This window comes from Takifugu flavidus, chromosome 21, assembly GCF_003711565.1.
Source record: "Takifugu flavidus isolate HTHZ2018 chromosome 21, ASM371156v2, whole genome shotgun sequence".
Taxonomy (NCBI): Eukaryota; Metazoa; Chordata; class Actinopteri; order Tetraodontiformes; family Tetraodontidae; genus Takifugu; species Takifugu flavidus.
Genome location: NC_079540.1, coordinates 4,720,263 through 4,733,481, shown reverse-complemented (window position 1 = coordinate 4,733,481; position 13,219 = coordinate 4,720,263). Strand labels below are relative to the sequence as shown.

The 13,219-nt window shown below is 47.6% G+C and overlaps 2 protein-coding genes across 2 annotated transcripts; one reads left to right on the top strand and one right to left on the bottom strand.

Moving 5' to 3' along the window:
• Positions 1-887: 887 nt before the first annotated feature.
• Positions 888-2,671, bottom strand: med10 (mediator complex subunit 10). Its single transcript, XM_057020580.1, has 4 exons — positions 2,408-2,671; positions 2,237-2,320; positions 1,714-1,816; positions 888-1,460 (listed from the first exon to the last, which is right to left on the bottom strand). The coding sequence occupies exons 1-4, from the start codon at positions 2,527-2,529 to the stop codon at positions 1,362-1,364; spliced, it is 408 nt and encodes a 135-aa protein (XP_056876560.1). The 5' UTR covers positions 2,530-2,671; the 3' UTR covers positions 888-1,361.
• A 667-nt stretch (positions 2,672-3,338) lies between these two features.
• ube2ql1 (ubiquitin-conjugating enzyme E2Q family-like 1) lies at positions 3,339-12,913 on the top strand. Its single transcript, XM_057020578.1, has 3 exons — positions 3,339-3,930; positions 4,343-5,263; positions 9,476-12,913. The coding sequence occupies exons 2-3, from the start codon at positions 4,559-4,561 to the stop codon at positions 9,605-9,607; spliced, it is 837 nt and encodes a 278-aa protein (XP_056876558.1). The 5' UTR covers positions 3,339-3,930; positions 4,343-4,558; the 3' UTR covers positions 9,608-12,913.
• The last annotated feature ends 306 nt before the right edge of the window (positions 12,914-13,219 follow it).

Genomic DNA, 13,219 nt, shown 5'->3' with positions numbered 1-13,219 from the left:
GCTGGTCCGCATGCAAGCATAAAAAAGGCCAAAAACTGGGTGAAGCCAAATTTATTTGTTTGGGATATAACCGGTTGTAAAAAGCAACAGATGACCAAAGATAGCCTAGTTAGTTTAGCACAAAGGCTGTTGTGAGATTTTCAGCACGCACGCGAGCCAATGTCACGGCCAAGTAAACATTGGAAGCTGTGTCGGATGAGAAAATGAGAAGAGCGTTTGGAACTCCTCTGGGAGGGAGCGACACGACTGTGCTGACAGATCACAAACCAATAACGGGACTCATTTCCCCGCCTGCCCCAAAGGATCGCCCTCCAGGGTCAGGGAGGCGTGTGGCTCCAAACCCCAGCAGGATCGGGCGTGTTGGGTCATAACCTGCCGCGAACGTGACGTCGCTGCATCGCCACGGCAACAGAGGCTAACGCTGGGGACGGCAGCCGGTCAGGGCGCATCTTTGCATGGTTTCAGTGGAAACACTTGAGCCGAGTGACCTGAACACTGATGTCTTACATGTCGGTGGGTGACCCACTGAGACACAAGAGCTTATTAGTTAATAATTCAACACTCACTCCTGCGGTTATTGTGACAGTGCTCCGCCAGTGGCCGATACTTCTGAAACCCCTCCTACTGGGTCAGAACCATTCTACATCCTGCTCAGGCGTCCCGATATCTCCTCTGTCCTTGGCAACGTAGCAACCACTGCCTATAACCACCCTGGATGTGAAGTTGTGTAACCTAATTGGGCTGCAGGTGCAGAAAGAAGAAAAGGGACACTCGCCGTGGTCCTGCTCTTTCCTGTTTCACCAATGTTCCTTGGTCTTCACGCTTAAGTGAGGGCGAATTAATTGTTTCTTACGTTTATGCTGCGAGGAAAAGATAAGTGAAACGTGTCTGACAAGTTGCATTTACTGACAAACAAAACTCATACAAAATGTTACAAATAGCTGGAAGTAATACATGAAATTTCAACAGAAGGAAAGAACAGAACCGCTGTCAATTCGCATCTGCCTTTAATGAATGTGGTCGATAAAATCCTGAGCCTGAAGAAAAGTGTTTACATTCCAGGAGTATAAATTTACTGTACAGCAGGAAAGGCTCCTTAATGAAGCTCTCTTTTGCACCCCCATAACAAATGCAGACTTTTCCCTCCCGCCGCCGCATGCTTGCCGTTTCTTTAAGGTAAAGTTGAAATGGAAATCGAGGATATAGCTGGTAGAATCAGGGTACCGAGTAGAAAAAAGGATTCTCCTTCAGAGAACCTGTCGCCACAACACTAATGAGGAATAACAGCAGGCCGGCTTGGTTCGAGTCCACTCAAGCTTTCAGAAGTCACAAGGTGGAGGTCAGAGGTCTTGGTGAAGCGGTCACAAGGAGGAGGCATCCTCACCATGTATGGCCTTATACTTGGACATGTCCTCTGGAAAGACTTTGCTCAGCTCGGAGATCAGAAGGCTCTTGAATTTCTAACAGTGACAGTAGATAAAATAAAATAAGAATCAGAGAAAAATGGAAACACATCCACAGAAACATGTAGCCACTTGTCCCACAGACAGTCAATTATCGATGTGCAAATAATGACAATATCAGGGAGGTTCTATGCGTTTTTTTCACTTTTTAAGTCTATTTGCTTAAAAAAAAGGAGTCAGTGAAACAGCTACAAGACTCTTGTGACTGTCCCCAGGACAAAACCTCAGTAACTCTGATCCTATCGCTTACCGTCATGGTGTCGATCTTCCCTTTGACCTGCTCATTCCTGGCCAAGGCTCTTTCCAAGCATTCCTTGGTGTAGAGCTGGGGGTTCCGGCCTTGGTCGATGTATCTACAAACACAAGACACACTGTCAGTCATGGGAAGCATGATTACGAATCAATAATTCTTATTAACTACATTTGGTAGTAGTTGGCACATTCTGTTTTTCTTCCAGCAGGTTCTTTGCTTGTACATTGTTATAAATGATGTCTGGTTGCACTTGCGACATTGGTGAATGTTGTTTTAATATGCATTTTCCACATTACTATCACAATAACAGAATACACCAATAAGGTATTAGACACAACAAGGCTGCATCTCAAGCAATGGCTGTAAAATTGTTCGGTTTCTGGAAGCGTTTTGAGAAAACCTTCGCTCAAAGATTTTCTTGTGCACGTATAAAGCCTAAAAATGACCAACTGGCGTGTATGTAAAACCAAAAGAGGAAATAAATCTAGATGACTGGTACAATTGAAGTCGCTGAACTCACTCAAAAACCTCCAGCGGGACGTTGATCTCATGAAGCTGCTGACGGCACTTCTCGACGTCTTGCAGTCCAGATATCATGAAATTGCTACAGAGGAAACATGGTAAATGATCAAATCTTATGCTAATTGACTGATTAATATTGTTAGAACGTCCTAAGTTAAAGAATACTCACAGTTTCTGGTTAAGAACGGCTTGGCTGCTAGGCTGGAAGTCACTGACGATGATTCCTAACTGTCGAATATTCTCAATGAATTTCTCCAGATGTTCCTCCAGGCTATCAAATTTTTCAGCCATTTCAATAAATATTATTTTAGGAATTAATATGAACGGAGACGACACGGTTTAAAAACATTCCTTTGTCAAATTTAGACGGTTGACGACTCCACGACAGACACACGACTGGAATGCTTTACGGCAAAGATTCAGCCAATCGTTGCCGCCTACCGTTTTGCTACCATGGTAACAACCAATGACATTTTGCCGTAAATCTGTATCGATAATGTCGTGCAGGTGCTTTTATAATAAAATAATTTTGTTTTTAAATTATTCACAGAACATACAGGGAAAACAAACAAAAAATATTCGAGATTAATATTTAATCTTCCTGTACATTTTGTGGTATGAATGACGAAACTATTTCATATTTGATCACTTGTTTCTACACAAAATGTCTTGGTTGAATTTACAGTAGAGCTGCATGAGAAAGACGTTATTATTTGCTTTGAAGAAAACAGAAAGGAACATTTTAAAGAAAAAATTTAATAGCTGAGTTGAAAACAACTTGTTTTGTTTTGAGGCAAATTTCACATTCATAAAGGACAGACTCCAAACCAAACTTAACACATTTTTTTATTATTATTTTCTGCAGCTAAACCAATACAGCAACACTATACTACGAATCTGATGCTTATTAAATGCATTCTGCCGATTGCCCGTCCCGGATCCTGTAAATCAGATCTATCCAAGCACCTTCATCCTCTAGGACTCATAATCTGCCGCCTCAACCAGCTGAATAGAAGAGCTATGGTAAAGAAATATTTTTTAGCCTGTTTAACAGGATCCGGGATGAACTATTGGTCAGACTGTATCGTCAATGTTTTTTATATTTATTCGCAACAGGTTGGGCAGGAAGTGTACAGAGGTATAATCTTGAAATGGGTGTCCAAAACGCAGTTTTGCATACACACAGTGTGAATAAACACGCTGCAAACAAAGAGAGGGGTTACAAAGTGTAATAGGGGATTCGTTTAAAGAGCAAGGATCGATGCGCTGCAGCGCTTCAATCTTTACCCTGCCTTTTATCCTATTCTTACCGAGGTCTTCATATTGGTGGTTCTTTTTGTCCACCTTTCACAAGGCTTTAAGTACGGATTTAGCAAACCTACAAAGCCTCGCTGCTTTTATTTTGAAATCCCCCATCCGTTCCCGTCGTTCCAGCAGTGAGAACGGAACAGTTGACGGCGAGCAGCGAAAAGACGGGCTGAAACATCACCGGGGGCTGCTTCGCCCTCAGCTGCATTAAATAGCCGGAGCTGCCGCAGCTGCACGCACACCGAGCGCTCTCCTCCTCTTCCTCACTGCGGCTGACACCGACACCAGCTCTCCCGGATGGTGGAAAGGATCCTTCTGTTTCTGATACATGCAGCCCGATCGGTGTCCGGTCCGTCTATCGGCGCGTCAGAAAGATTTCAGCCGGTAAGACCGCACTGCCGTCGGATTGGCGGTCCAATGATGGACCTGTGCGCAGCGGAAGGAGACAAAAAAGACGAAATATTTATTTGTAGCAGCCCCGTTTTCTACATCTCTCTTAGTAAAATAGGTGTATTTCATTCTCGTAGTTCCATCAGCGAGATTCTGCGTTTTTCCCCCACACCTTTTGATGCGTTTGTGGTGCTCTTACAGCATATTTGTGCGTTTTACATGCGATGACACGATTGTGTTAAACTAGGATCACCTCGGCGCTTCTGCGCATCGCTCCGCCGTGCAGCTACTGCAGGCATGATGTGGCTTCATTTGTGAGCGCAAATCTGACGAATTGCAAGTCCAACGCGCATATTCATGTTGTTTTGGTGTGTCCCCCCCCTCCCCCCCCCCCTCCCCCTCCCAGTTGAATCGTGAAGAGAAGGTGCGCTGAGAAGAACACGACACAGGCTTTCCCGGTCGTGTTGATCCCGAGGCTGCAGCGAACGGAGGAGGGATTGTGGTGCAACAAGGTTAATAATCAGCGTCAATAAAGGTCTTGTCGGCGAGGACGAATCGAGGCGGAAGGGAATCTTGCCCCAGTGTGGGGGGATCGGCGGAGATCTATTGATCTATCAAAAATATGGCCAACCTACTGCGGAAGATCGGTCTCATCCGCCTGCACGACCGAGACACTGAGGACCCAAAGCACCACCAGGGCTCGTTAAAGGGCACCAAAGGGAACCAGAAAAATAACGCCAACAAACACTGTCAGACCGCCAACGAAAGCAACATCCTGAGCACCCCGGAGATTAAAGCAAGGAAGCTGGACCAGCTTGGAAAGGACAAGCCGTCCGGCAAGGATAAACAGGGCAAAGATGCGAAGGAGAAGCAGCAGACGGGGGGAGGTGGGAGTATAGCCACCAGTGCCTCCTCGATACCACCGCTGGTGCCTCAACGGCCGAACTGCACCCAGGTCCGGACGCGGAGGCTGATGAAAGAGCTACAGGAGATCAGGAGGTTAGGGGACAACTTCATCACTGTGGAGCTGGTAGAGGACAACCTGTTTGAATGGAACGTCAAGCTGCACCAGGTGGACAAGGACTCTGCGCTGTGGCAGGACATGAAGGAGACCAACACCGAGTTCATCCTGCTCAACGTCACCTTTCCCGACAATTTCCCCTTTTCGCCGCCGTTCATGCGGGTCCTGTCGCCCCGGCTGGAGAACGGCTACGTGCTGGACGGCGGGGCCATATGCATGGAGCTGCTGACTCCCCGCGGATGGTCCAGCGCCTACACGGTGGAAGCTGTCATGAGGCAGTTCGCAGCCAGTCTCGTAAAAGGACAGGTGAGGAAACGAGGGCGGGCTGGTGGGTGAGGGTCTTTCCATGGGTCATGCATGTCCGTCACCTCTGCTTCGTTAACGTTCCGCCCTGGCACGCGCCGGACTTGGGCCGCTCCGCGCGTCACGTGTAATTAACGCATAAAAGCCGTTTTCACACGCAAGACGTGTCGACCACAGCCAGGCTTTTATTCCAACACGAATGTCAAATCTAGTGCATGTCACGGAAAGTGAATCCCAACCAGTTTTTAAGCTTTCCCGGGAAAAAGAAGCCGTTTTTTGTCCCTTTGGAGGAAAAGGAAACTAACAAATGAGACACTGCTACTCACTAAAATTCACTTTTCATGCCTTGAACGTTTCCATGCTCAGTCATCAAGACTGTAGTCTTTCTTCCCTTATGTGTTGTGGGGATTCTTAAGATTATCAGTATTGTGGGATTTTTTGGCAGCTGCTGAAAGGCAAACCCCGGTATCTCCTCGCTGCTATCTCCTCGCTGCAGTCTGCTTTTCCTTTTTATTGCATCCATAAATCAGCATTGGAATGACAACAAAGCGCTGCCGCCATGCAGTGGGAGGGAGGTCCCAAAATGAGGAATCAGACAGTTTTCCAACCTCTAAGATGCTGAAAGATGAACTAATGAATAGGCAGAGGATGATTTAGGATGAGTGGATTATGTAATCCCATCAAATTTGTTGACAACTGCAGCCCTGCATCTCGGAATACTCTGAAATGATCATCTCAGCTCGCCAACATGCTAATAGTCACCTTTTATGTCACGTGACTATAATTTAATCTGTTCTATGGAGATTGCTTCTTTCCCTTCGCCGACTCGGGCTTCTGGTGCCAGCTGGATGACTGAGCTGTCACAGGAGGCCTTATGTAAACTGTCAGCAGCCCCTGACACAAGTTTTTGGGAGGGGTTTATGATGATATAATCACATTTTATTCCTGAGTAATCTGTGGCCATTAAGCATCTGTTCTTAAGCGAGGTCATACAAAAAATCTGTACCGGCAACAGACCAAGACAGACAGAGAGAGCGTGTGTTTGTTTTCCTACACATGTGGGGACCGATCCCAAATAAAAAAAAACATCAGGTTGGGCCAAAAAAGGGGGTTTTCAGGGTTACGACTTAGGTTGAAGGTTGAGGTAAATAGCCAGAAGCCCTAAAAAGATAGCTGTCTAATAGCACACACGCGTGTGTGTGCGTGTCTGTGTGTGTGTGTGGTGTGTGTGTGTGTGTCTTGATTTGCTACTTGAGGAGATGAGTTTGCCGCTCTGCAGCGCTCCCTAATTATGTTGCAGTTTTCTTCTCCGTCTAATGGAAACAATATTGATTAATTATCTGCGTGGGTGTTTGTACGTGCATCTTTTGTCGTCCTCTCGCGCGGAAAGCCGCCCGCATGCATTTCCTGTCCTATTTTTTGGGAGGAAGATGTCCTCATCCCTCATCTGTTGTGACAAGTAGAATTACGCAGAAGTATTTATGGAACTGAGTGTGCTGGTTATATTTACCCGTCGCTGGCCAGCGGTGCGCTGCAACAATAGCGGTCCGGCTTGTTTAGGAGCTTCCTTTTATTTTTAGCGTGCATGCAGCGCCGGGGCGTCGAGCTGAAAGTCAACAGAGCTGCACGTGTCTTCGCCTGTACCAGAACACACGCGTGGGCCTGATCTGCATCCTGTCACCAGGTTGGCGGAAGCTCTCGGTGCTCAGGGAAACACTGCTGAGCTGGGCTTGCACGCTAGTGAGCGAACCCCTGCTGGGCCGTGGAGGTGGACACCGGTGTCTGATGAAGGCGCTTTTGTCCTGTTGGACAGTTCTTTTGCATGGCGTTCCCGAAAGCAGAGTTTAGGAAACTACACCGGTGTCATGTTAATTTTGCACCGCAGGACACTGTTAAAAGACTCATTTGCAAAGAGACTGGACTGGCGCGTCCTGAAGGGATTCTCAGAGCTACGGTACGATCGGCGATGGCAATTTCAGCAGGTTGTTTCGTTTATCAGATCAGGAATCTGATAGAGGCAGAAGTCGGCCTAGCTTATCTGTCACAGAAACCGCTTGTCATCCTTCGAAAACGAGAAGCTAAAACGCAAAACATTCAAGTCACGGAGGACTTTTGCAAGCAAGGTTCTTGCAGCATTAGACATTAAATTCAGCGTCTGAAGTCTGAACAGAAGGTGAACCGGCGTTCCCCTTTAATGACCTCGCCGTCAACCCCACGGGCCTCTCCGCACTGATCTGATGAGGATGACGATGCCATTGATCTCCTCCGTTTGTTTATCCCGACCCCTTTAAGCACATGGTGGCGTTATGCAATGCCCACCCTCCCCACCTCCCAACATGCACTGGGGCCTTGCCTGCTCTGCCCATTGACTGATCTCCATTCACACGATTACCCGGCAGCCACTTTACCCGAGTGTGTGCGTCTCTCAATGAACAAGTGGTTAGCTGAAATAGATAAACGTTGACATGCCTACAGCACTCGCTCCTCGCCAGCACCCACACAAACACACACAAACACACACAATCTTCCCTCCCAGATCATCTTTAACTGCAGCCTACTGAGATGGAACACAATGGCACAAATTTCCGCTCCATTTAGTCAAAGATGCTGCGCGAACGTGACCATTTCTCCATTTTTCAGGTGTTTCGCCGTTTTGATTCGGCGGCGTCTCCTCGCCGCATATGCAAAGCAATTAATTTAATTTGGTCCACCCACTCGCACACTCACCCTGCCCCCGAGCTCCTCTCGCCGGAGGAGAAATATTCATGGCGGAACGCTGCATTCGGTCTAATGAGCAACGTGCCATTGATTACTATCATAGTTGCTCTTTCCTGACAGCAGCCGGTTGCTATAATGACATCCATCAGAGGCAGCGGCCGCCATTTTGAGCCGATGAAAGCCACCATATGATCCGTCCGCTCTGAAAGTGAAGCACTGCCAACAGATGCATAATCCCCGTGACATATATATATATATATTTTTAAATCTGCAGCGCTGCCCTGTTTCGCGGGCCAGGTGAGGTGACGCCAGAATTTGCCACCTCGAACGTCCTCTAAATGAGGTTTATCACAGGAAACACAACTTCCTGAATCAAACCCTGCCAGAACGGACGCCAGCTTCTTTCATCCCCTGTTACACGTGTTTAATGGGGAATAGAATGCCACAGGAGTCATTTGTAAGCAGGATTGATTTGGCGTTGAGTTGGATAATGAGGAGGAGCTCTTTAAAATGTTGCTGCCCACACTAGAAGAGACAGAGAGAGAGAGAGTAAACCCCGCTGGGAAATGAGGCCAGTGATGCCACAGGGTGGCAAATACATGGTAGCGTGTGCTGTAGACAGCGTTTATGCGCGCTGGGGTATCTGTTTCACGCTGCATTTACTTTGTACAATCAGCTTTGTCCAAATCTGTGCTCACGTTTGTGGACTCGTGACCGTTCGATGCGTGAATCCGTTTAAAAAGAAGCTGAAATGCACCGAACATTCTATTTTGGGGCTCAGCCGTGTTGCTGGAATCTAGATTTTAGGCTCATGGCTCTGTTCTGGACCCACGATTACGTCCATCAGCAAAGGATGGAGGGTGCTGCTGTCCTCCCGGTTTGCAGTTTTATTAGCGGAAATGTGGGAGAAGCCGAAGCGTCATCGGGTTGATTTCCTGTGTTTATCTACGCTTTTCTCTTCGTGCCTTCAGACTGTTCATCAGGAAACGCCGGCAGCGGTTTTATTAGCACGGGCGACGCCCGAGCCCCCGCTTTCTCCTCCACCTGTGCTTATAAACAAGAATACTGCAGCAAGCCTGGATATAAATGCCCCCTCATATAACACAAGAGGGTTTCATACGATGCACTTTGCACCCTTTTCATGGCTCTGCGCTTCGGCTGCTTCTGATCCGCCCTCAGACATCTTAAAAGCACTTAGTGTAGCTATGAGCATCGCTGAAACCATGGCCACCTTGCCCCTAAAGTGCACGCCAGACCCACTGTAGAAAGAAGTGAGGATGAAAAGTCCTGTTGTGACGCGTTGCTTTGTGAATTCTCTCGCTGTATTTGCATTTGTTGCTAAAACCTTTGGCGACGTTGCTACGAAAGAAAACAGCGTGATCGTACGATAGATTGTAGATGAATGCTGATTGGACGCGGCTCCGCTTGGGAACCTCTCTGATTGCAATCTGCTGTTGTATTCACTTGTTTCCCCCGTCTCTTTCTCCTCCCTTACAGGGTCGTATATGTAGGAAACCGGGCAAGTCCAAGAAAGCTTTCAACCGTAAAGAAGCCGAGGCCACCTTCAAATCCCTGGTGAAAACCCACGAGAAGTACGGCTGGGTGTCCCCGCCTGTGTCCGACGGTTGAGCGGCCGCCCACCGAACCACGACCCCCGCCCCCCCCCCCACCCAGCCACCTCCCCCCCCCCCCGAAGCAACACACCACGCTAACTCAAAGATCTCTCACTTTCGCTCTTTCGCCCCAGGTTTTTCTTTCTGTTCTCGCGTTTCCTCGTCGTCGACTCCCCCGAAGGTTCCGGGGAGCAGCCACAAAGAACCTCATCCCTCTCTCTTTCACCCAGGGAGGTCTTTCCCTTCATTTGAGAAAGACCCCAGAGGGAGGCGTGCGCGTCTGTGTGTGGCGTCTCTGTGTGTGCGCGCGTGCTACTTCACATCATCTGGAAGTGTGAGCACATGGATCGGGCGTGTGGTTAGCCTCACGAGAATTCTCTCTCTTTTTTAACGTTACACTCGCCCCTGCTGATGCGGTCGGATAACTCACGCAGCTCGTGCGTCTGCAGAGATGTGAAACTACCGAAGGAAGGAGCCTCATCCTCCTCTCTCATATGTGTACGTGCCATCCTGTCCTCTGCCCCCTCCTCTATAGCACTGAACTCTCTGTAGCCGTCGCGTCATTTACATATAAATGAAGCTGTTAATGTTTAATAGACGGGCAGCGCTCTGGTGTTTCACGCACTCCTTCATTTCCCCCATTTTCTTTTTTTCGACTGTGCTGTTGCACGCAGTTTAATGCAACATGAAGATTGTACTTTACACGGAGCTGGGCTCTCTTTTGCTCTCTCTCTGTCTTTAGCTAGCTTGTCCACTTTCTCTGCATTTCTCGATGCTAAATTTAGAGCTTGCTCTCACGCAGATTGATGCAGACTATGTATGATAAATGACATAAGAGCTTGTTCTTTCTCTCCGTCTCCCTCTCCACTGTCATATTATTGTTTGTGTGTGTGTGTGTGTGTGTGGGGGGGGGGTGACAGAGAGAAAGAGGGATGAATACAGTAATTCCTATGATTTAGATACCAGATGGTGCAGCTGAAGGCCAGGCCTGTGTGTGTGTGTGTGTGTGTGTGTGTGTGTGTGTGTATGTGTGTGTGTGTGTGTGTCAAGGAGACAACTGTTAATGACTCTAAGGCCTAAGGGGAAGGCTGTTTATTTGCTTATTTATTCTTTAAAATATTTGTCATCTGTCCATCAGCTCTTGATTATTACTACTGTAAACACGTGCGTGGTTGTGACTGAATGTTTACGTGCACTCATCCGTGTCCATCCAACCCTCGGAGATCTGTAGAATACACACTTCTCGCTCTTGACTTCTCTGCGCCCGTGGACGCACACATGATCGCGCTCACACCTGCAGCACCGGCGACCGCAGACAGGCGGGGGCGCGAGCGTTGCTTTAGACGGGCCCACCTGGTTGATGTCGGTGTAGAAAGATGGAGGAAACGCAGGGGGAAAATGGCGGGGGGATGCGTCTGGAAATGTCAGGCGGATTTCGAAATGGCTTGGAATAAATGACTGCGTGCTGGGATCGCTGGACACACCTCCTGAGGTGTGCTTAGTATAAATACAACAGATCTGTAAATGTAGGGATCCAGCAATCCGTCAGTTGTCACAGGCTGCCTGTCGGTCCAGGCCCGGTGAGCCCCACCTGCACCTGTTTCGCCGTCTTCCTGTTAAATGTCAGAAGGAGAGCCGTTAATTGGTCTGACATTTCAGCGGAGGAGACCAGCTGAGAATGATGGAGGATGTCAAACATTCTACCGCTCGCTGACATTTCAAAGCCTTCGTTAGCGATAGGGTGCTAGCAGTCGGGCTCTCGGCCCTGTCAACGCTCGCGCCGGAGGTTTGCAAAAACAAACATTTGAGCCGCGGCGCTCTTCAAGATGCAAAGAAAAAAGTTTTGCGGAAAGTGACGCGCCCGTGCTTGGAAAACGTGACAGTGATGTGGAATGTATCGCCACCTGCTGGCCTGGCATACCTATTGATATCTGAGTAACTAGCGGTGGCTTCAGTATTTCCCTGCATCAGTATTAGCATAAATATCTTAGAATGCTAAGTGAATATGCAGGGTGTTTTTAGATTTAGCGAGCTAATGTAACTAGTATATTTTAGTCAAATTCTGAGAATGGCTTACTTAAAAATCTTTCAAAGCGATGACACGTGAGTGGCTTATAAAAGTAGCAATAAAATCTCCCTACTAATGGCGACAGAGATAAAAGCAGCAGCGCTACGAGTGTTGCTCCGGCTGTACATGTCAGCCAACCATGCCCCCGCTGTTGGAACAAGGGCAGCGTGTCTGTGAGCGTGTTCATGTGTGGTTAAACACGCGTGTAGTAAACCATATGAACAGAAAGATTTTTAAAAATGCACCACACCATCTGGTATGTGAACATATCCGAGCGCTTGTTAGTCTTTTAAAAATCTGGCTAGTCAGTTCAGGGTCGATGGCGTAGCGACCTCCTGGCGACAGGGAGCAGGAGAAACCGTAAACTGAATTATTATTTAGACGAAATGACTCAAAGTCCGAGTGTTTGCTGGTTTCAAGAGAATACTATTGTGATATACAGTAGATTAGACTGGTAGTTTGCAGACACTAACTGGGTGAACTGATTATGTTGTATTATATCTGCATGTGATATGTGATTGGTAGCTAGCTACTGTATATCTTTTTTTCCAGAAAAGTAAAAAAAAAAAAAAAAGCGTGGGGGGGGGGCATAAACACAAATGCTTCTCTTTCTTTTTTCCTCCTTTGGGTTCTGTATTCTGTATGTATATTTCTGTTTTTCTTTCTAAGCGTCAGAAAAAAAAACCCTGTCACATTGTGTTACATGAATGTTTGTATTTTAATTTATTTGTGGCTTGCCAAAATGAAGATTTGGAGCATGTTGCAGGTGTTGTCACCAGAAAACGAGAAGAAAAAAAAACTGAACGACAGCCTATGTACAGTATTTGTGTGTGATGGGGGAAGGGTTGTTCATATTGGAAGGGGGGGTTCGGGGACTAAAGAAGAGGAGAAGGAGGACAAAGGGAGTATCGCTTTCATCGGGAGTCGAATCAAGACACGCTCCCTTGTGTACTACCTGGTCCCCTCTATGATGTCATTGCCGTCCCTTCCCTGTTCCTGCTCTGAATTTGGCTCAAGGCCGCAACAATCTGGACTTCAAGCTCCCCCTGCCACAGATCTAGGATCAGTTTGATCTCCTTGCGCTTCAAATCTCACGAGTAAAAGGAATGTGCACATCTGACCTGTCATCAGTCACTCTGGGAGGCTTCATCCAGCCCCTGACTTTGAGTATTTGTCGGAGGTCTTAAAAGTAGAAAAAGTTGAGAGGTCTTTCCAAGACCCAACAGGAATGTGCAATAAAAGTTATTCGAATTCTCCTGACTGGATTCTTTTATTATTTTAACATTTTCTCAGGTGATTCCCGGCAGGACGTTCTGTACATGCCGAACACGACCCACTTCATGGCTGCTGCGTCCTCTGCACAGTACCGCAGTCACCGTGACCGTTCTGTCCTCGGTCAGGACACGCCGCTGTAATCATCTATCTTCTGCCCTCTGGGGTTTATCAAACGACCCCCCCGGGCTGACAGAGACGCGGCGCTGTGTTCTGAAAGGCAAAGGCATCCGAGATGAGACCAATATTCCTTCGTTCGTGTGCGAATGCTGTAAAATCTAGCACTGA